At 37.1% G+C, this 24,773-nt stretch overlaps 1 protein-coding gene across 1 annotated transcript in view; it reads left to right on the top strand.

Moving 5' to 3' along the window:
* SLIT3 (slit guidance ligand 3) overlaps positions 1-24,773 on the top strand; it is a 522,803-nt gene that overhangs the window by 305,884 nt on the left and 192,146 nt on the right. The window contains exons 8-9 of the mRNA XM_082771405.1: positions 8,608-8,679; positions 13,524-13,687. Coding sequence (XP_082627531.1) covers positions 8,608-8,679; positions 13,524-13,687 — 236 coding nt within the window. The remainder of the gene's footprint in view (positions 1-8,607; positions 8,680-13,523; positions 13,688-24,773) is intronic.

Raw genomic sequence — 24,773 nt, 5'->3', positions numbered from 1 at the left:
CTGAGAAGCAGCCAGTTATGTAACAGCAAGATCCATATTTACTAAAAGAGATCTCTATATAACCCCAAAAAGTGTATCTATTTAATAAATGAATTATATTAAAGACATATATTTCTAATATTATTTTAAGTATACTAATTCATCAGACAAAGGACTTTCAAATGAATCTGCAAATTCTCAGTGAAATTGAACACCATTGTATTTTTGATCCCTCTGCCTCCACTGAAAATCTGTGCCTAAATAAGCAGACTGCAGGAACTAGATTCATTGCCTGTTAAAATCAGCAGCGGTATTTGCACTGACTTCAGTTGTCATTGATCTCAGTATTATGATAATTGTACTTGTTTCCCATAGTTCTAGGCAGTAACATCAGTTGTGGAAATCAAAACCACCCTGATGCTGTAGAACATTTACTCAGTGTTTGCATAAATATTTTTTTTTTTATTCTCTGAGTCCAAATACTTATAAAAAAAATTGTGGATGTAGTTGGGGCTTAGAGCCATAGCAGTCATTCCCAATATGGTGTACCAAAAAATGCGTAGGCTTTGGGAAAACACTTGAGAGAATATTTTTGGTTCGAAAATAAGTAAAGGCAGTACTTCTTATGCCATTTTTGACTTTAGAAAAACAGCCCATTGGAGTATCCTCAATTTTAAAATAAAATGGTTGCAGAGGAATTTTGACCCGTGTTCTTTTGATTTTGTCTTGATGTTTTTATACCTAAATTTCCGTTCAGACCCTGTTGAATATGTATTTTCTGCCTAGAATTATAAGATCTTGTAAAAGATTTAAAAGCTGATTGAAATTTCTTTGAAAAGCTTCTTTAACCCTCACCAGACATGGAAATTAGATGGAAACAGAAGATTCAACTGGTATCTGCATTTTATACAGCTGATAGAGGTGATTTGATTATTTGGGAAAATGGATACGTCCTATTTTCCCCCAAAAAAAAAGAAAAAAGAAAAAAAGAGAAACCTCATTAAGGAGAAGTGAGAAGACATCTCATGTAAGACCACGTGAGTGACAGTTCTTGACTTGACATGTAGCAAAGCTCACAATCAAATGAACAGTGTACAGTTATCCTCTGTATAATCTCACTTTAACTTACTGTGGTTTAGCTCAGCTTATTTTACCTTATTCTATTCTATTATTCTATTTTCTACTTTATCTAGTTTTAGCATATTTTATTAATTTGCTTGTTAGTGTAAGCGAGTAAATTCCAGCACAATTGTGTGTGTGCGCACATGCAACACAAATGCAGAACTTAAAATAATATGAGAAAGGTTTCAGCATTAGTGACCAGACATCAGTTACAAGAATCCTCAATTTCGCTCCCAGTTGTATTTGTACAACAATAGGATCTTTAATTGTACAGACCCAGATGATTTGTTTCTCACTTCTTTTATCCATTCACACTGATTTCTGGTCCCAGGCTCCTTACCCAGATGGTTTGCCCACCGGTTGTTCAGCTGCAGCCCTGTCTTCCTTCTCCTCTGCTCGTAACCCTGGTTCTTGACATTGCCAGTCCCAGAGACTCCAGCCAAGGCACAGCCAAGTCTCTGGGGAGGACAGAGGGACGTTCATTGCTTGGGGATGCAACAGGAATAATTAAAAATAAATAAATAAATAAAGTAAATAATAATTTTAAAAAATATATTTATTATTTATTTCTTAAAAAAAAAAAAAAAGAAAGGAAAGAAAAGAAAAAGAACTTCCTATTACAACAACCCAATTGCCCCAAAGCCTGATGTGTTTAGAAGTAATATCATTCCTTCAAGGGAAAAAAAAATCGATATGCCTCAAACATCTGGCCTTTATAATAAGCTCAAATAGCTAAAATCTGAAAGTTAAATGCAAATTAAAATCAGTCATAGAATGGGAAGAATCAGGGAGTTGTAGCAGTAAATGTTTCTGGCTGTTCTGTCTGTAATTCCATACTAAGCTTATTTATTGTATTTTACTTTTTCATACATTTCTAAAAAGAATATTTTATTTTCTCTGTATCCTCAAGACTCATCAGATGTCTGACATCAGCTTCCCAAGCTAATGATGCTAGAGCCTCTCATGTTGCGGTGATGAGAACATTTGTGAGCATATCAGCAAAGACTAATACTAGAACAGAAACCACAAATTGGCAACTAGTTACTTTTATTTATTTCTGTGGATCTTACATGTCACCTGGAGACTATTTAGAAGATTATTTGCCTGGGATAACATTGTGTTTAAAAATAGCACTTGCATAGTGCCAACTCATTTTAGAGCTGGGTACAAATATTGAGACAAAATCCCAGCTGTTATTGCTTTTGCTGCTAATTTGAGGTGTCAGATCAGAGCTCTACTGCTGTATGTCAGTGAATAAGGCCCCTTGTGAGATCATTATGTTTTCTAACAGTTGAGAGTAATGGATTCATCAGTGCAGCATCAGTTGCTTTCATTACATGCCCGCACAGTAGTTGTGGGCTTTAATTTAACCAGGCCATGGGGAGATCAGAGGATTGAATAGAAGAGGGGCTCAGGGCTCATCAGAACTCAGAGATCTGGTCAGGTTTTGTGCCTTGCCTAAAAAGAGCAAATCTTGGATGCCTTGAAAGTCAAGGGTGAGGACAACTGCTCAGTGCTGAGGGATCAAGTGAGTGCCAAAGCCATTTTGCTTTTCCATCAGAGGCCATACAAAGTAGTAAATATTTAATTTAATGCAAATTCTCTCCAATCTCTGTGAAAAATAGCACTTTAAGGCTGTTGAAAATACAGCTCCTTTCTCTCTACAATCTCTAAGTTAAGTACAAACATTAATCAAGTCTTGGTTTTATTACTAAAAATAGCTTTAGATTCAGTCTTTGGAACTGGTACACTGCCCATGCTGTTAGTTATATTAGGTGGTGCTTCAGGGCTGGAAGGGGTCTACAGCTGTCATCTCCTGTCCAACCCCTGTTGGGAGCATCCAGCTCCAGCTCCATGCCGGTCCAGACCTCCGCCCCCCTCCCTCCCCCTCAAGGCTCTGGGCTCTGAGAAGTTGTCCTTTTGTCCCAGCAAGGCTGCTGGGCTCCCTTCTAGCTCCACTGGCCATCTGGGGTGAGCTGCTCAGAGGGAATTTTTGCATCAATTCACCCACTTTTAAACAGAAACAACGTTCTCAAGAAAACTATTTACATGAGAGCTTTAATTATGCTTGGAGATGCCTTGGTTAAGTCGTAATAAACTTTCCAGTCTCATCTACTGAATGTATAGTTGCACTGGGGATAGGAAGCAGGGAAACCATGGCAGTTAGGGGAGAAGCAGTAATCGGAGATTATAACAGCAATTCACTCTTGGGAATGCTACCAGCCTGCAGATAACACCATTTGTAGCTATCCATTGCATGCACATAGATAATAATCTTGCATTACGCCCAATTACATGGTGTTACGGACACACAACACACGGATTACATATACAGCCAACGAGCATACTGTGATAAAGCAGCGGTGTAATTGAAGGAGACAGAAAGAAATGTTAGACTTGTTAGTGCTACCGGTGCTGCAGGGCCTGAGATGGCTGTTCCCAAGCAGCCGTGCTGTTTCGCTTCTCTGCTGCAGGGTACAGCCACGCGTTTCAAAGTCTCTTTCAAAATACGGGTTTATCACACCATGAGGGAACTCAGCACCTTGTTCTTTCTGCAGCATGTTGAGAGAGTTTTGAGCAGGAAAAAACAAACAACAACAACAAAAACGTTGTGAAGCCCAAAGACACACCAAAGTATGTACTGCCAAATGAAATGTTTGCAGGATTCCCGCTATTAAATGATGTATTTTAGAAGCCGCTAAAGAATCTCTAGTTTATAAGGGTAGAAGACATTCAAAACCAAAAATACATCTAACTCTTTTTCAGATCTCTTTCCTTTTACTTACCAGTAGTTGTCAGTATATAGCACAATGTTAAGCTTGTTTGTATGCTTATTTTTTTGTGTACATTCAGATTTTCTTTCTCTGGTGGGTATGAATGTGTGTGGGTCTAACTATTTGTGGCTGAAAATTTTGAATATATTGCAAAACGTGACACAAAAGAAGCCTGGTGCATGTCAAAAACCTGCATGGCCAACACAGCAGACCTCTGGTAATGGTGGAAGACGACTATTACGGCTTGGACAAAAGTGTTAATCAGAAATTTAATCTACCATATAATTTCTCAATTTAATTAGCTGTTTGTGCTAATCAGCTGCAGAAATGGAATGTGAGAGAAATTCAGTCCCTGTTGCAGTCAAAGAACATAGGATGTCTTTAGCTGTGCCCTAAAAAGACAGGTTTTCCCCATCTCTTTTAACCTAATCCATTCAGACTGTAAACGAGAAGCATCACTGTGGGTATTGTACCGATGTACAGCTCATGATGTGTGTCCATTACAAATATGTCTTGTACTTAGGAAAATGGATATTCGTATAGTGGTTTTACCATTTGCCAATGATAAAATTTATCTTTTTTTTTTTTTTTTTAGTTTGGGATGTAGTAGGTATTTTTACTGTCATCAGTGTTATGTGCTTAACAAAAACAAACAACCCTCCTACATGTTTTCCCACATGAAATGTGACCGTAAAATGTTAAGATGGTTGCTAACTTACATTGTACTTAACGAAGTACTAATTGAAGAAATGAAATAGTTAATATTTCAAATAATTCTGTTATGTTGTTTAACTATTTTCTGACATCATTGCCAGAAGATCCTTTTCTAGTATTTAAGTGGAACAGAGCGGGTAGATGTATTGTAATGAAAGTATTATTATTCCAGATGAATAAGTCAGCAGTCATTCTGATATTCATTATATGCTCTTAATTATATCACTAATTTAATTCCAAGTAAGAGAAACAAAATCTCTGTGTACTCTGTAATTTAAAGAATTGAGAGTGTTTAACTATTGATCTGACAGCTTCTTTGAATTACTCCAAGGAACATGAAGGGATGCTTACAGTTCCTGAGATTTTTAAATATAGCACTTGTATAATTAGGGGGATTCAAAATTTAAATCCATTCCTTTTTTTTTTTTTTTTCCAAAAGTATCTTCCATAAAATCTGTGTGATTTCCTCTAGTATTAGGAGTAAGTTTTTTCTCTAATGTAGGCCTGTTCAAGAGTGTGAAGAAAGGACTAAAAACTAATGCATAAATATTATTTAAAAGCAAAACAAAGAAAAATAATAAATCATATACGGGAGTGATTTCTGCAGGTTAATGATTTTAATTTAATTAAATTTAGTGTAGAATTAACAACTCTCTCAGTGAACTGCAGTGGTGAATTTGGAGCAAGGCAGAAGAGAAAAAATGCAACTGTACGCGGTTAAATTTGCACAAGAACTTTGAGGAGGGAGGCAAATAATTGTTTCCAAGTTGTGGCAGGATTGCAGAGTGAACATTTTTTCCTTTACAAAAATCTGATTAGTCAGGGCTATAAATCAGCATTTTTCTTCAAATGGAACAATGAGGCACCATGCGTGCTTCTAGCCAGTTTGGGCTACTGGCAGAAAAGCAGAGCAGTTCCTCTGGGGTTGTAAATTGAAGTCAGTAGGACCGTGACAGTTCATACTGGTGGAGGATGTACCACCTCGAAGGTTGCTGATCCCACGTTATGCTTCTTCCAAGTAGTCCTTTGAGGATCCTTAGGACTGCTGCAGTCTGCTTCTGCTTAGCTTGCAAGATCTTACAAGGATCATGGCCCAAGGTGGGAAGTTTGCTGGCATAAATAATATTGTCTATAACCTCAATTTCCTGATTCAGCATTTTGGATGTGAATAGTTTACAGGGAGAGGACTTCTATATGTAGTGCTTTTTCAAAGGACAGGGCTCTGGAAGAGGTGGAAGGCGTAAGGCTGCGGAGAACTCAGCATCACACAAGTTTCCCCCATACAACATTGAAGGAGTTTGGAGATTCTGCAAGTTTTATGTTTCTCACAGCTTCCTGATGTTTGTACATCTTTTTCAATGGATTTGAATTGTAGAGGGATAGAAATGAGAACAGGGCATTGCAGCTGCCAGGGAGTGACTGGAGCAGAAGTTATTCTTACTTTCACATGTTAAAAATGCTATTATGTTGTGTGCCTTCCCCTGTCAGGACTCATACTCTTAAAAATCATTGCTGGGATAACTTCATGTGTGTAACAGAAAGTTTTGCAAAGTGCTTCTAGGGCAGTTCTCCACCTGAAATGTCACTATTTAAAAACTAGCTGCACTGGAGCTGTGCGTGCTGCACACAGAGCAGCAGGGTTAAATTGCTTCAGCTACAACCAGGCTGTGTGCAGGCAGCTCACTGCCAATTAGTGCCCTTTGCAGCATTTGGCCTTCTTTGTCCTGAAATAATTGCTGTTATCATAGATGTTTTATTGACTTCATTATGGTTAACATTTAAATATCAATGAAATAATATATTACTAAGTCATCTGTGTAATAGTTACCAGTTAGAGTTATCCCTGAAATTTTTGTTTAAGTAATATATTAATTCAGCTTGGCCATAGGATTCTTAGAAGGAGGGTTATTTATTTGTTAATGAATTACAGGAAGCTTTTGTTTGCTGGGAGCAAAAACTAAGCTGCCATCATCTTATATTTTGCAAGTAGAAATACTGTGTGTGATTAGAATAACATTTTGTCTATTAAACATAAATATTTTAAGAAATGTAAAAATATTTTTCATTCATAAAAACACAGTAAATGCTGACCTTTCCACATACAGATGAAAAAGTACACTGGAGGACAGGGATATGTTCTGTACCCTCAGTGCAGAGGGAAGCTTGCTGCCATATTCTGTTCTGCCTGAATCCAATCCGCACCCTTCTGAAATTAATAGAAAGTCTCCTTTGAATTCCTTTGGCTTCCATTGAATCCTGTAGTGCCCTGCGTGACCTATTCAGACATCAGCTATGTGTATGTGATTTAATTATTGTGAGCTGACTTTACACGCAGCTGCGGTTTATCAGTGTACCTAAAATCTTACGACCAGGTGCATAGCTCCTATCTATGTAGCAGGTAACTGAGGCAGGGGATGAATTACACTGTTAAGTTTGCAGAAAAAAATACTGGTGCGATTAGAAAATCGATTTGTGAGTCCCATTTGAACTTCCAAACATGCATGCGATGCAAATAGCAAATAAATATACCTACTGAGCTGTGGGTGTGTTGATGTGAACAGAAACGTGCCCTTATAAGAGGTTTTGTTCACTTTTTAAAATTTTGTTGTACATGCTTGTTTTGGCTGACTGTTGACAAAAGACTTTGGTCTTGCACCATTAAGGTAATCAAGTAGTAGCAAAGGTAGTATGATATAATCTAATTTAACTTTAATCCGTTACTGTTGTGGATGATGGTTTTGCCGAGTGATTTTTAGGCAGAACTGTAAAATGTTTTTAGACTGGTAGATGACCAGAAAGACTAGTTACCTTCAGTAAAACATTTCAAGTGTTTTCGACTAAATGTCCTTTGAAAATGTGTAGCATCAAAACAACTGAATAGTTCAGGAAAGGTAATGTGCCTTCAGCAGTTACTTTCTTCACCTCATACACAGATACAGGACTGTCTTCTACCAAAGTGGTCCTGTAGAGTGCTGTGGCCTTCTGTAAAGCAGGGTTTGCTCAGTGCAGTGGTGCTATGGGCACCACGCATTTTAAATAGGCAGCTGCAGTCAGCGGCAGGAGCTGCCATGCCAGGACAGGGAGAGAGTCCACCATCAGCCCGATCAGTTCTCATGACAAATGGGGCTTCTGTATTTACAGATTTGGAGCACTCTGAGCATGGCAATTATGCCCTGTTGGAGTGCTTTCCATTTCCTGTGCCATCTTGATCAACTTTATAGCTCCTAATTTGCTAGAGAGTCATTGATATAATTAGGAGCGACATAAATGGGAGCAGCACACGCAGCTGATGATAATCTAGTCAGTTCATTTTTCATAAGAAGCATTAAGAGAAGGGGGGGCTATCCCTACCAGCAGCTGAAATCACTTTTCTTTAAGCTCTTTCTCCTTAAGCTCTGCTTTGATAGAGTAGCAGAAATCCTTACATGCCTGGGTCACGACATACTTTATTATGTCCATGGTCCATCCCACTATCCAGATATTTTTTTCATAAGGAAACCAAAGAAATAGAACCCATCCATCTGTGTGTTTTCAAAAAGTCTGTTTGAGCTGGCTGTGTTAACAAACCTATGGGAGTCAACAGCTCTCCTCTGGAGTCAGAGAGTACTTTGAGTCCAAAGCTTTCATCTTGTAGTATACAAGTCTGATGTTTCTCCACTCAAGTTGCACCACGTTTTCAAGCAAAGTGGCAGCTTAACCAATAAGTCTGGATCTTTTTTCATAGTGGGTAAAAATTCATTTAGCACGCTCCTTGGTACTTGGACATGGTAAACAGTAACTCTCCTCTGTTTTTATGCAGCTATTTGTTATTTGCCCTGAAAATATCTTTCCTGACATGTCACAAATTGTTTTAGATACTGGTCAGCATGTGTTACTGCTGGCAGCCTGGCAGATTTATTATAAGAGTTGAAGCAGCTTGTTTCTGTAAATGGTGTGTTGATGAAGAAATGTAAATAATTGATCATTGTTATTCTTTTTTCTCTCTCTCTCTCTTTTTTTTTTTTTTTTTTTTTAACAGTACTCTCAACAATAACAACATCACCCGCATTCCTGTTACCAGTTTCAATCATATGCCAAAGATCAGGACTCTGTAAGTATTATCTTTGAATATAGTAATAATGGGAGTATGCCAACCCTTTGAATTTTTGTCATCTTGTGATAATCTTATTCCAGTCCCTTCTAGATTTGACCAATTCAGTGCACTTTTGAGGAGCAGGTTCGCTGAACAAACCTGACCCTGTGAGAGCTGGGGTAGGCCGGGCAGGCTGGGCCATCCCAAGGAGACGCCTCAGTGGGGCAGCCTCAGCCACCTCAGGGACAGGCTGAGGCTAGGCCAGGCCAGGCCATCACCCCATGGCTGGGGACAAGCTCAAACCAGGCCCATGGCCGGGCAGGGTGGGGTGAGGCAAGGGCCCTGGTGCAGCCCCAGGCTCACCGAAGTGGGGCCCTGGGCTGTGGCATGGCTAGGGAGCACTCTCACAAAACTGTGAAAACTGATCAGTTGGATCAAATTGCTTAATTGTGTTAATATCCCGTGTTTAAATCCTATTTCTTCATTTCAAATTCAAATATTAATTTCTAAAACAATAAAATTTTTGAAAGAACTTGAAAAAAGTTTCTTTTCAGATGTGTTCTGAAACAAAATGTCACTGTTTCTGATACTTTCTTTTTTTTAATAAAAACTTCTCTTACATCAAATCAATTTTTCTACAGCTGGGCATTATTCCATTGGAAAAGCTCTGATTGGCTTTAATAGAACAAAATACAAAGACCATGAAATTAGACTGTGCATCTGTGCAGTTTAGCCATAGCCTACCAAAAGGATTTTCTTTAAATAAAATATTCCCATCATTTCCTTTAGGATATATACAGCTTCAGAACAAGTCATGTGTAAAGAAAGTCTCTTTGTTTTGTATTCCAAAATATGAAACCAAGGTATATTTACTCTTACAAGCAAAGAAAGGGAAATAGTAACCAGCCTGCTTTATTTTTTTTCATGCCAAAACATGAAATGAGGCAGGGATACTGCATATGTACATGTAAAATCATATTAAGTAAATTAGCAGAACTGAAGAAAATGCCTCTTACGCATGGTAGTCTATGTAAGATAACCTCTGATTTATTGATTAAATGGTGACATTCATAAATCTCAATGTAACAAATTAAAAGAAAACGAGATGTTTTTCTTTTAAAAGAGAATGGATAAAGGAGATAAAGGTAGGGTTATGGTTCTTGGAGTTTTGCTTTTTCTCATTCAGCCATAGTCCAGAAAAGGCCTCTTCAGATCAATCAGTCTTGTCTGTTACCAGAGCTCAATGCATTCTGCCATTTTCCTTGTAGTTTAATTTCGGAGATGGCTTTGTATATAGCTCCCTGGAGGCTTACACTGACTAATCCCCCTCTGCTGTAATTAAGGGAAGAAAATTTAAAGAAAAAATAACAAAAATAAACAAAAAAATAAAAAGGAAGGAAGTCATAAATAGGATTTATAAAGGGAAGCTTTTATATTGAATTCTGAGAGCCACATTTTATAGGACATGAATGCTGACTGACTCTAAAAGGATTTGCTGAAAATTTAATTTAAGGTCTGTGGCTAAAAGGGCACCTTTACAAACTTGCATTTGTATTCATTCAACTTATGTTCTGTAAAGGTAGTTTCATCAATATTAAGTGGCATGTTTTAGTCTCCAAAGATTACCAAATAACATGTAGTACCCTCTTTAGCAGTGCAATATAAGGATTAAACAACGTACATAGGCAGGTGGAAATACAGTAAAATGTTTTATTATTTCCTTCCTTTCTGTATTTTCTTCCATCGGTTTCAACAGAGGCAGAAAAGTCATCAAAATAGCAATTAATATAGGATAAACAAAGGATTCAAATAGTATTTATTAATTTCTTCAGCTTCTTCATATTTAAAATTCTTTCTCTCTCCCTGAATCATCATTTTTCACAAATAATAATTTATTAATTATAATTATTAGTAAAGCAAGTTTGGATAGCTAGATATTAGCACTTTCTGAATATCTTCTGTTCAGAGTTATGCTAATAATGTTTAGATTTAACCATGTTTTGTTGAAATGCATAGTAATACTGGAACAGCTAGCATACATAAAACTGATGAGCTTTTGTTTACCCATGTAAAATATTTATATGAGGATATTTTTCAGGTGATACTGTAATACTTCCTCTAGAGAATTCTGTTTCCTCTCTGGGCTCTATTTCACATGTTAACCTGTTACACTTGCATTAGTACCCAACCTCAGTGAAAAGTTTGCATGAAAGGAGAAAGCTCTCTGAGGCACAGTGGCTGAATAACACCTACTATTTAATTTATTGGTTGTTGATGCAAATTCAGATCAAATGGATAATCAGTAACATTCATTACAGTTTGGTGACTCCACAATTTTCTTTAAAAATGATCATCAGTTTGTCTACCTTCTCAGAAAGCTTCACGTTTAGACGTGCTTTTAGAAGGCCTTGTAGAGAATCCCTCGTCTGAATGTTACTCAAGCAGGGTCAAGCTCCTTTTCCCATCTAGTTGTGTGGACAATTTTCCCTCTTTACACACTATCGAGATCCATTAGCAGGATATTTGGGGCTGCCTGTGCTGCAGCTGCCTCTGCTGTGTTGGCTCTGTGGATAAATAGCTTTTTCGTCGTGGCTCTCAAAACAATCTGCTTGTTTAAGAAGAACAGAGAAGGAAAAATAAAAAGCACATTCAACTTGAACATGACCTCTTGCGGGTGGAAGTGCTAGTAAGATTTGAAGCACTTTAAGAATTCTTTATAAGAATCAGCCCTTCTGTGGTAACCTTCTTTATTTAACTGTCGTTTCTGGTGCTAAGTTTCATTGATCTTTTAACCTTGATTGGAAGTGACAGGAGTTAGTTTTCATTGATCTGCTTTCCTTTCTTGAAACAGCTTTATTTATGTTAAAACATGTCCCTCATACTTATTTGCTTAATGGTAAGTGTCCTGTTGTCTCTGCACTTGTGAGTGACTGCTGAAATTAGTAATTGCATCACTTATTTTTTTATTATTATTATTTTTATTTAAGCGTAAACTGAAAATGGAGTGAATCACTTCAGTGCTTTTCATGTTCATAGAGAATTGGAGCTTTTGAAGTACTGTGAAAAGTCTTTTTGTGTCTGTATTCATTAATATAATTATCAGAAACAAATTCTAGTAAGCTGCCTTGTTAAGCTGGGCAGGCTAAATGGACTCCTCTCTAAAGCAGGCTAGAATACCAGCACACACAAAAAAATTGAACGAATGAAAAGGTAGGGGTCTGCTGAGGCAGATGAGCTGGCGAAGAGGTAACAATTCACACTACTAAAATGGGAAAAAAAATGAATCTAGTTATATGAATTTATGAAGGGGGAAGCCTCACAGAAGTGGAAAGATTCCCCTTTTGCAAAATTGCAATTTTATTACTGCTGCCTGCCTACATCCATGCCTGGGATGCAGGGAGCTGCATGGGATGAGCATGGTTTCAGTTCCAGAAGGAAGATGACTCTGAATGTCATTGTTGACTGCTGGGATGGGATGGGATAATAATTTGAGGATTTAAATGAAATGCTTACGAGAAAATTAGAACATCACTGGCTAGATGATCACTGGCTAGATGATACTTGTTGTCCTTTCTTTGTAAATGTATTTATTTGCTTTCATTTGACACGAAGTGTTCCAGGCAGCTTAATGAGTCACAATAACAAAACATTTCACTAGAAATCTAACTTACTGCAGTGTCAATTAAATAGCTTTAGAATCTCTTAAAATAAATAAATAAATATATATTTTTTTAGCCAGCCTTCTGAAACAGTTACATTTTGCGATGCTCCTGGCAGTCTAGAGCTTTCCATCTCCACAGAATAAGCTCAGTTCTAGATTTGTGGCCTTCTACGGCACCTCCCACCCCAGCCACGCAAATCTGAGGCCTGTCAGCTGGGGCGCCGTGGCGACTTGTGCTGAGGCCTTGCCGTATGGAGATCTCACAGATAGACAGCTAATTCCTTTGGTGGATGGATAAAGCTCAATCCTGTGCACAGCAATTGTGGTTTTTTTTTTGTTTTGTTTTGTTTTTAATGTAATGCCTGTAATATGAGTGAATAATGCTTTGTCTAACCATTTCTGACAGGATTTTCCATCTGTTTTATCATTTCAGCTTTGCTATAATGGTGCAAATGCATGACTCATTACAAGCAATGAAATAATTAATGTCCTGGGCTTTTGTTTTGACCTAAAGTTTGGTAGCTATTAAAAGTACCAGATTCATTCATGATTTTGCAGATTTATTTTTTTTTCCAATGTGATAAGGCTTCTGGAAGTCTCCAGTGCCAGGCGTGAAGCTGGGAAGGGAGCCACAGGTCCATGCACGTCCGTGTGCCATGACCCTGTCATGGGCCCCTTCTTCATCAGGAGTTGAAAGTTCCTGTCTGGAATCTGAATGCTTGACTTAAATTGCCACACTAAAAGGGGCATCGCTGAATTTTTACAGGCAACACAAGATCATGCAACATCTCAATAGCCTCTGGGGAGAAGACAGAAAAATTACCTATCTCCGGTTTTTCAGCCTGGCCTTCTTGTTTATTCAAGTCATCCTTTTAATTCACCCAGAGCTATCTCATTCATGCAGTTATTTCTGATATGAAATCACAGGCAAAGTGATTACTTGTAAGCTTCCTAAATTCAGTTTGTTCTTTTCTCTAGAATGGTCAAGATTATATGATTATAAAAAATAGTTCCAATTTTTATGTGGGCATTTTCTTGTATATTATATGGCAAAGTAGACATTGGACACCTGAGTGAGCTGGAACCAGTAACCTGCAATGACCTTTTTTACACTGTAGAGAAGAACAGACAGATTTCTACTTGTTATGTGCCTTCTGTTAAAGCATTGCTGGTAATTTTGGGGTGCTTCCCTCTGTTGCAGGCGGCTCCATTCCAACTTCCTGCACTGCGACTGCCACCTGGCATGGCTGTCTGACTGGCTGCGGCAGCGGCGCACCATCGGGCAGTTCACGTTCTGCTTGGCGCCTGTCAACCTGCGGGGTTTTCTTGTGGCGGAGGTTCAGAAGAAGGACTTTGTCTGCTCTGGTAATGATACCAATTATTCATTTATCTATCAGCTGATGCTTTTATATTCATATTCACATAAAAACAGTGAATGGAAAATTATTATGTTGCATTTGAATGCCATTCTGTAGTAATGCTGCTTTGTTTTGATCATAGGTAAACTGTATGATAATAGATCAAGTTGTTATTTTTTTTCAGCTTTATGTGAATTATTGGATTCCAGTTAATAATTCATTTCTCAAATTATTTTTTACTTCTCTATTGGCAATAATATCAACATGAGAAATCAGCTAAGTGGAGATAATTTAGTATTTCTCAAGGGAAGAGCTCGAAAGCTGAATAAAAAAAGAAAAGGAAATAAAAAATTCTAATCAGAGTCTGTTGATATATGAATGCATTATGGAGTAGCAGGGGCAGATTTTATACCAGGGGCTGAAGGAGGAAGGTTCTTCAGCAGCCAAAGCATTTCACAGTTCTACAAGTTTCCTTGTAGATAAACACGGCCAACTCACAAACCATGTGTCTATATATTGGGCCTATTCATCAATTCTCTGGATCTGCAGTTGGCTTTGTGATAGAAATGCATTTTCTTATATAAGGAAAAAAAATATATAAAATTGGAAAAAGAAATATTGAAATTTGGCTGAAAGGAAGAGATCTGGCAGAGAAAACGCATGCCAGTATGTATGCTGTAAAAAAGAAGGGAAGATATTGGACACAAGCTTAGAGACAGTTTTGCAGGCAAAATGGTAAAATTTGCAAGCCTACAGCCTGTGAGTGAGATAGAGACATTACAAGATGCACAGAAGCATGCACCATTTGTCTGCTATCCAGAGCTACTGGTGGTGACAGCAGTCAGGCTAGCCGAGCACTTTGTGGGCTTAAGAGATAAGCCTAATGCATGAAAGCAGTATGAAATAGGGAAGAAAGAGATACAGTTATGGTCACTTCTGTCACTAAAAATTACAACTGCAAACACTGACCTGGATCAAACAGAAGATGAGCATGGAGGTTTACCACATGAACACTCAGCAGCTGTATTGGTGTCAAGCCTGTGTAAGCGTCTGTAGAGGATAGATACCTCCTAATGTATATTTTAAATTAATTCCCTATAGATTAGTCAATCAAAATAAATAACAACTTAGCAAGTAGTAAGCTTTGGCATAATAAGCCTGAAAACCCCTCGGCTCATCTTGGATACTTGAGTTAAAGACAAAAGAATTTAGTTTGTAGGGAAGTTTTGTTGTACTTAAATGTACTATACCTGATATTAAAGAACCTACAAAAAGATATACTGACTGACTTGACTTACCATTTCTTTTTAGGTATATATGTAAACATGTAACTCTTTCAAAAGTTAGTAAATATAAGAACTATGTGACAGGCTTCTTAATTTGTTTTGCTCTTGTATGCTTGTTTTTGTTTACTTGTATGTTGCCATCTAAGTGTCTGCTCCCTAAAGCAGTATCCTCTTGAGGCAGAGGTTGGCTGTCTTTTGTGAATAGTTTCACTTACATGTGAAGTCTTTTCACTTACATGATTGTCTTCACTTACAAAGAAAGAGAGAATTGGTGGCACTTTGAGAAGCTTTGATCTCGAGCTTAATTATATCATAGATGCTAAATTAATGTCCAGCCCTGGACATTTGCAGGAAGTGCTATGGACATGTGGAAAATGAAGTTGTGCACCAGTGATTTTTGTGGCATGATTTTCAAGAGTGCTGAGCAAATTCTGTGTATTTATGGACATTTGAAGATGCCCAGAATATCTGAAAAATATATTAAAAACCAAAAACAAATGAAAAAAACAACACATTGAGAGCTGAACTAAAAGAAAAGTTGAGAAAGTTAGCAATCTGAGGAGAGGAAGGATAAAAATAAATGGATAAATTAATTGAGCTATTAGTAGACTCTCATTTTACCAAAGGGGTAACCATAGCATGTCTGTCTTATGAAATGAAGTTTCAGATGGGGCATGCGTTCAGTTATTTGGATTTATGATATAGTGATCTGAAAGAAAAAAAATGGTTTAAATCAAGAGGAGATAATAACTGCTGAATGAGAAATGTAACATAGACAGAACTGATCTAAATGGACTTTTCTAGGCAGACTATGACTTCCAAAAGAGAAGAGGTTGTTTAACAGTTCAGTTGCCTGTTCAACCAGGAATGTAAAAAAAGATCTCTGAAAATTGCCCTGCTTTTTTATTAAAACATAAATTAATAAAAATTAAAGGAAAGAAGCTTCCAGTGAGACAGTTCATCAGCTGTATCCCTTAGCCTTCATCTGGGAAATTACATATACTGAAAAAGCAATACTTTCGAAGAGCTCATTTTAGTATAGGATTTAGTAGGGAACTCAGCTTAGTAACTGCTACTTGCACAAAATCCTACATGGATAACCAGTTTAAAGAGAATATAAATCTTTCCTGCTCCTTATTATGGGTCTTATTCCTGATTTTACAGCTTAATTTGTTCGTGTTTGACTATGAAGTTAGACTAGGACAGGAGGTGAATGGTGAACTGAAATTGTCCCTCTGCAAAGGATTTTTATACAATTTAAGATTATATGAATGACCATAACTAGCCTCAAGCTGGCAGTGAAAGCTTCTTTGCATCATACTTATGAAGTGCTGAAATACAGTGTGGTGAACTACTCTGTTTTAGTACAGGCTCAGCATTTCAAGTGCTTGTATTTTTTATGGCAGTGGAAATATCATCATAGGAAAAGAAAAGTCTCATTTTTTCCTCCATTGTAAAATGGGGTTCATCAGAGCATTCCAGTTCAAAGTTTGTACTGTTGCAGTCTTCAAAGGAGAAAGAGAAGAATGAAATAATGTAGGGAAAGAAATATGTGTGTGTGTGTGTGTGTGTATATATCTTCCGGTTTTTCAGCCTGGCCATATATGTGTGTGTGTATATATATATATATATATATATATACACACATATATCCTTTAAAAACTGATTTGTGATTGTTCTCTGAACACTATGTAAAAAATATTTTTTTTACATACTTTTACAACAAATATTGCTTAAAAAAAAAAAAAAGTAAAAAGTTTAAATGCTAAATACCAAAGAATAATTTAAGTTGGAAAAGAAAATGTGAAACACTGATAGAGCTGTGCTACAACTGGAAACCAAGTTTTTTGATTCCTTCTGGACACAATGCTACTGGTCCTGTATGGAGATGTTTATAAGCATTAGGTACAAGGTCTCTCAGGAGAACATTGCTGAAATCAGAGTTACGTGCCAATACGCTGTGAATTCAGTCTTTTTTTTTTTTTTCAAATAATATTCTTCAGCTCTGCACATAAATTATAGAAATGTTAATTCAAATGGCACTTATAGGCAAATTGTGAGCAGTGGAACAGCTATTCACTTGGTCATGCCCATGAGCATTTGGCTCAGAACTGTAGGTAAATGTGTAGGATTAAATAGTGTTCAGTTGCCTGGAGAAAGGTTTGCAAATATGGCTAACTGTATTTGCGTTGCATAGGAGGCAGGGAAAAAGGTCATTAACAGAACTGAGCAGGGTTGGGACTAGGCAGCCCCTCACCACTGGGAAGAGCACAGGGTGCTTCTGGCAGTGCCAGAGCCGCTGGCTGGATTTTTCAGCAAGTTGCCTCTCCTTGTAGGAGTCTCTCTCCTCTAGAGCCACCCTAGACAGAGCAGCCTTCCTGGGCCTTTGTCTTAAAGCCATCTGCTCCCAAAGAAATCTCCACACATATGCTTTCCCCTGCACAGGTGGTTATTGAACTCTGGGAAGTGTTGGTGAGCCAGTCTCCTACAAGTGGCAACTTATGATGCATGTGGCACCATGTGATGAATGCCCCAGCTGATGAACTGCAGATAGCATGGTATATTTCTGTTCTCTTTCACTGCCCTAACATTGCAATTGCATCATTGCTGTTGCAAGAAAAAGGGTATGCTAGGCAGAGACTTGATGCCAGTCAGAATACTTACTGCATTGTGATGCTTGAGAACTGTTTGCTTTTATATTCCCTTAATTAGCAGAGAAGCATCTGAGCTTGCTGATCTGAGCTTGCTGGCTTATTCTTAGTACCTCTTAGAGCCTTCCATTTTTTTGCTCAGATGAAAGTCATGCTTCTTTGCCATGTTCAGATGTTTCACTGCTGAACTGGTCTCTCTGTCTCTTTGTCCTATTCTGCTTCCTCTCTCCCAGCCCCCTTAGGATAGTAATTTTATTTCACTTTCCTCTCTCATGAGTTTGGCACAATCAAAGAGCCAAGCAAATTATGGCTCCCTCATTTTTCTTTGACCTGCTCTTTACTTATTGACGTTGAAATTAATTTACATATTGATCAGTTACGTAAGCGATTAAGTGTTTTCTCACTTGCATTTGTGCATCTGTAAAGCTTTGCAAACTGAAGCAGTGCGTTCATGAAGTAACAACATCAGCAGCACCTTGATCTTTTCAGTGCTCTGTGCAGGACCAACTGATTGACCCATCTGAGTTTTCTTAGTGTTCAATCACTTTGGTTTTCTTGAGTATATGCATGAGAAAATAAATATGCACCTGAACTGCATATCCAAGAATAAAGCAGATGCATTCAGAAAGCATTATAACTCACCCTGTAGAGTTACAACGTGTAGATGGGTAGCATGTTTCAACCACTGCTCTCCTCGGCTAGATGCATCCAGAATAGCTCATTTGAATGGAGTCAGTACTCAACTGGTTGCTTGCAGGAGGGACTGTCTGGTAAATAAGCAGAAAGATTGTGGGTTGATTTGGTGGCTGTTGGGAAGAAGCTGATTTTTCCACCATACTGTTACTGCCAGTTCTGAGGCAGTATGTTGGTGTTGGTGTTGGCCCTGAAGGAGTATGTTGGTACAGATTTGTTTTACTTCTGCCAGTACCTTCAGGTATTTTGCAGTGGGCAGCATTTACAGTGGAGTATGAGGACTGGATAAGATTTCCTAGAACAGACCAGAAATGTTTATTTCCAACAATTAATGAAATCATGCTTTTCTGGTATAGGAATCACCAGGTTATCATCAGGTTCTAAAATTTTGAAATTAATGGGGAAGTGATCTGTCCTATATATCTTGCAGTATGGAATTTAGCAAAATTTATGTTTAAAATGTATAATTTCAAGTATTTTTCTAATATAGTTTTCTTCATTAATGAAGCAAAGAAGGAAGTTGAATCCATACACCATTCTCTTTTTCATTGTAAATCATTTTATTTGGTTCATGAACCTTAGTTCCCATTCAGAGAATCTAAAATAAACTGATGAAAATCAAGATGCTTAATTCTGAATTAAATCAGTTCAAGTTCATTAAGAATTACATTCTGAAGCTGGTGCAAGAGAGAAATAATTACCAGAGCCAAGTGTATGGTGATTTCTGATTCTGAATTTAAGAAAATCCTGGATTGATTGAAATCTCAGTTGAAGATCTAGAGTTTCTGATCCGTGCAGTGGAACTGCAGCTGAGGTATAAAAAAGAGGAAAATATGTTAGCTTCCTGCTGCTTAATGCAGACTGGAAGCTGTAATGAGGAAGCAGATTTATTTGTTTAGGTGAGGTCAAACGGTCTTAAAATATAGCTGTTACTCTCTGGCCCAGACCACAAAACTCAGTAGCTTGTCTTGCTCCCGTTTTCTCATAATAACTTCATAGCAGATTGTTGAGGAGAAAACCAACAATGAGCAACTAATAAAATAGCACTCCTCAAGCTTAGTATCTTAATGAGAACATTCAGAAAATGCCAAAGGAAAAGTGTGTGGAGAGGGGAACTCCCCTCCATCTGTTCCTATTTAAAAGACTGTGCAATGGTGTATCTGCATAATTAGCAGCGGGTCTGCTCCTTTCAACATGGGACACAGAGGCACTGCCAGCGTGGAAGATTGGTGCTCCCTGGAAACTAAAAAGGGGGCAGGAATACTTCCTAATGATGCAGATTTTGCAAGTGCTGGCCAGAGGTGATTGCCCCGGAGGGAGTGGGGTGGTTTCTCTCCAAGCAGCCTGCCCCAGCTCATGCAGAGACTAATGGCCCTTAGACGTGGTGGTCACAGGAAGCTGCATAAGCAAAGTGGGAAGCGGAGGCCTTTTCCCTCTGTGTGTGTGAACGGTCACCTTTGCCGTGTGGGACATCCCCATTGTACAATTTATTTTATTGCTTTTAGAAATGAGCTTAAGCATTTTGTCTAGCTTTGACCTCATTCTCAAAGAGTGACCCATGAGTCATAATAGCCAACTGACATCTTTTTTCTCACTGTTATTTCATGCTTTTTTTGTGACCATCAGAAGATTCAATAAGGGCTTTTACAGTGCAGTCTATGCAGAACTTTCAGTATTGTTTGACTTTTAAAGACTTTCATGGGAAAAAAAAGTGCTTTGAATCTGTTCATAGAACCTTTTTGTGGAACTCTGACAGAATTTTTATCTGCTCTTATAATTTTGTACCACAAACTAACATTGAGACCTAATGTAAGGAAACATTTCAATACTATGCATTTGTTAGCTGCTCCTGAAATGAAATCATCTAGGGGTTTTCCCAATATACTCATTGCTATTTACCTGAATTTGGTGTCTTGTTTCTATTAAGTTTTGTATTAATGATTTAAATTTACTGTAGCATTAGCAGTTAAATTGTCTTGTGCTTTAAGAATCTACTTCTTGGATTGTTTCATATGAAGATGCTACATATGGTATTATTTACTTGGGGGACCATTCTTCAAATCTAAGGGTTAAAAAAACATTTATTCAGGCACTTAAAATTGCTTTGAAGGGCAAAGCTGAAAATTGGCTATATGTTTACAGTAAATTTAGTTTTACTGCCGCGCAATTTTGTGTCCATCTTGTAAGTATGATGACCTTTGGTCTGGAATTCTCTTTCCCCAGAGCAGTATGTGTAGTTCTTAGATCCTTGTTTAAAGATAGCAGATTTAGGTACAGTTACTCATTCATTTGGCTTTTGCACTGTTGCTCTAAAAATAAAAATGTGAATGTTAATGTCCAAAACCAGTGGCTTGATTTATTACCAGTGTGATAATAGTATTTTGCTATACAATGGAAATGCATCGTGTGCTGAGTGATGTACCCACAGATGGGTACTGCTGGACTGCTCAGATGTCATTTTTAGGAGCAGTGTCACATTCAGCCTGATGTCCCCAGTCTAGCTGTGTCAGTCTGTCATGCTCCTGATGAAAGTGAATCCCATCTTTCTCCTGTTCCTGAAGAGAACAGTTTTAGTGTTGAGGCAGGGAAAGTGCACTATTACCTGTGGCAGGACACTGGGGCCCAGGAAGCAAAGACAAATACATGGTCAAACAAAATCAAGTCTTCTTTTAAACTCCTTTTCAAATACCTGCAAATCAAGCCACAGGACCTCAAAATGCAGTCTTAAACTCTTCATATCCATTCAATAACTTTGTCAAACTTCAACACGAAGTAGTTCAGGTTCTCTAATGCTGATAACCTATCACCATTAGGCTATTCGAGAACAGTATTCCCTTTATAGACTTACATTTGATCATGAACATTATCTATCATTTGACCTTGCTATTATCCTTTTGCTTAAATAATTTCTCGTCCTCTTCCTTTTTATGCCTGAATATATTTATAAGGTCACTGTATCATTTCCGGACCTATTTTTAAATGTCACTTTGTATGCACCTTCCAGACTGCTGACACAAGTTGCGGAATACGTTTAAATGAGATTACTGTGCATGTATGCCTTTTGGACTGCAGAAGCACTACATCTTTTAAGACTTTGTTGTAGCAGTATTTCTTTTGCCTTTAGTTTTCTTTGGAAGACCAAATAGTGTGTATATAAACCTAGAGAGCGAAATACATGCTAGCAGCTTTCCTCAGGGTGCAAGAATCAGAAAGTTGAGTAATGGCTGCTTTTAGGAAAAAATGCCTGTGTTACCTGACTGGAGAAAGATATTCAAAGAAAGGCTCAGAGAGGCTCAGTGAGTAGGAGACATTTAGGACTTCAACTTTTGAGTCTCCTCTGTAGAAAACTTAAACAGAATAAACTTCCCTGGGAGAAAAATAACTTTTGTCATAGTTCGGAAATTACTTAAGTTGTCTCATAGATTCTGTTGCAGTTTTACTAATTCTTCAGAAGGAACAAATCACATTTTAGACCTCAGTTGTTACAGGTCAGGCTACTTCTTTGTCCTACATTTTTCCATTTCGTTTAGAAATAATTGATGCAATCCTGGGGCCATCAATGTTAATAAAATAATTGCAAATATTAGTAGTGCAGGGTAAGATACTATGATGTAAGGTCTGATTTTCAGTGGTGTTAATTTACCAATGCATCTTGAAACCTGCAAAATAAGTTTGGTTGTGGGTTTTTTTTTTTGTTTGTTTGTTTTTGGTAGAATAAAATAGACTTCATTCATTACACCAGGCCTTCCTTTTGCAACAGTTGGATATTTTCTTTTGTATTCTTCAGTATTTGTTTGTAAACCAATTGGCGTTGACTGCGCCTATGGAACAGTTGCTGTTTATGTGCTATGATTTTTTAACAGATAAATGTACTCTTTGGGAATGTTCAGCAAAACGGTGAACTTGAATCAGATGATGAATATTCATGACAAGTGCATTTTTGCATACCATGAACTTGACAGTATTTAACATCGTCAATCAGGGGCCTAAGTCACTAATCATAAATAATTAACGTTATGCTCAGTGAAAAGCTGTTGAACAACCATGGATGGAAACATCTGCATAAACCGTTTACTGCATATTCCTGTAGAATAAACACATTTGTACATTTATTTTTTTCTCTGTTGTTGGAGTATTTGCGATGGAGCAATACAATGAATGTTAAATTTACAGATAGTTAGTTGTGATTGACTTCCCAGTATTTCTCTGCAGGACATTAAATTGTATTTTAATGCTGGGATGTAAGTACTATTCAGGAGCAATGTATCTGGTTTAGGTATCTTTTTGAGGATGTATTACTAGAGTCTAGTAAAAGCTCATATAGTATTAATTGATTTCAAATGTCCCAGCATTGCAAGAAGTTCCAGAGGGTTATTTAATTAAACCACAAAAGGTCATAATATATCCATGGAGCTGCAGTACTTGTACTGTTTTGTTTGATGATCAATAATTTCATGTCTTCCATACTTAAAAGGATTTAAAGTCACCACAGACTTCTAACCAGTAAATCCTATCAGACCTATCAGCCTATTTTTCTTTAAATCCATCAATACTGTTTTACAAATAACTAGCATTTACCAAATAGAAAGGAAGTGCTACAAAGGCAATTGGACAGGTAAGAAGGTAATGAAGCACACTACTTAGTGTGCCATAATTGGGTGTCAGTGCAAATGAGATTATTTAGTTTATTTAGTCATCGTTTAAAATTTATTTTAAATGGTTGTGACATTTAAACTTTCTTTATTTATGCTCCATAACCATTCTATTCTAATTATAATATCAATCTATTTGCTGCTCTTAAAGGCTAGAGGCCAATGAGATGCTTATTTGAAAAGAGCACTTAATTCCTCTGTAAACTGCTGGGTTCTAAGTCTCTCCCCCATCCCTCTCTCCCCCTAACCCACAGTCTGAAACTGTACTGTAAATGGTGCAGGCTAATGGCATGCCAGATATTAACTACCATAATCATTGAAGCTGTCATTCCATTACATCAGGCTCAAAGAACATAGTAATTTTTTTTAATGGGGATCTTATCCGAGCTTCCACATTCTGTTAGTGTTTTTTTCTTTAACAAAAGGTGTAATTGAGTTGGTGGTTGTTAAGTATTAGAGAAAAATATAAAAAAGTTGAACTTTGTAACCGAGAAAAAATCTGAAAAATCTTTAAGATGACAGATAGTAAGAACTTCAGAAAGGAAAATGGATAAATGCAGCTGGCTTGTCCATCACTGTTTCTTTTTTTTTTTTCTTTGCATAGGGAGTTTACTACAATTGTGAGGGACACCAACAGGAATCCTAAAATATTTATGCTTTTTCCAGGCCTTTTCTTTTAAGGAAGTATTGGCAGCAAAAGTAAAGTGCATTTTTAGATTTCAGATATTCTTACCGGTGCCCTTGATCTGTCATTATTCTTATCCTCTGTATAATTATGGAAACCATATCCAAAGTTTAATTTTCTATACTTCAAACTCCGTAGCTTACATAAGACTTGTTTTTTGACCATCTCTCCACATCTATACAAACATAAAACTGATAACACTCTTGTGGAGTTTTTGGTGCTTTAATTCTGTAGATCTGTTGTGGAGCTAAGCCTAGATCCTAATTTAATGGAAGTAGTTAAACCCAAATCAAAATTTGAATACCATTTACAGCATTATTCAAGAAATCTTTACCTTAACAGTTTACTGTTTTTGTAAGATCTGATGGAGTAGGGGCTAGATGCCTGCTGAGTGTTCATCTGTAATATGTATTTTGTCCTTTGCAAAAGAAAAATATTACAAAACATAACAAAACCATTTGATGGTAATGATTGGCAATTTATTTACAAAGTCTTTTTATTCCACTAAAGTTTTTGGAAATTTACAGTCTACATCATCTTTTGTTCATGAAGAAGAAAGAGTTTCACCAAATATGTAGGGCTGCATTCAGTATGGAATCAGAAGTATTTTTACACTAAACATAAAATGTCAGTCAACAGTGACAGGAGTACTGAACTTTTTGGAGCACTCAGAGAATTCAAGCTTATAATAACAAATTAATTTTATAAAAATATTCCTTTTTCCATGCTAATTTAAGTGAAATGAAAAAAAATAATCACTCGTTATGTGTGGAAGTAGAGGGTCCACATAAGGACAGCCTCTTTCTTTACTTTTTGCTTTAGTTTTTCCTTCAGCAGAGGGTTAGATCCTATAGCATTGCACATCTTCAATGCTATTTTTTCATCTAATTTTAGTTCCACCTGCACTAATATATATATATAAATATATATTTATATATAATATATCATAAATATATTATGTGTATATATATATATTTATATATACACACACACACACATATATATATATACAGCTTTTTCTCTCTGTTTTAATTCTATGTACCTCCATGGTTAACTAATTAGTGATTTTTGTTTGTTTGTTTCTTTGTTTTGATTTGTTTTGTTTTATTTTTTTCTCAGTAGCCAT

This window comes from Aythya marila (genome assembly GCF_965140915.1).
Source record: "Aythya marila genome assembly, chromosome: 14".
Lineage (NCBI taxonomy): Eukaryota > Metazoa > Chordata > Aves > Anseriformes > Anatidae > Aythya > Aythya marila.
The sequence above is the reverse complement of the archived record's forward strand: the minus strand, read 5'-3'. Positions and strand labels throughout refer to the sequence as shown.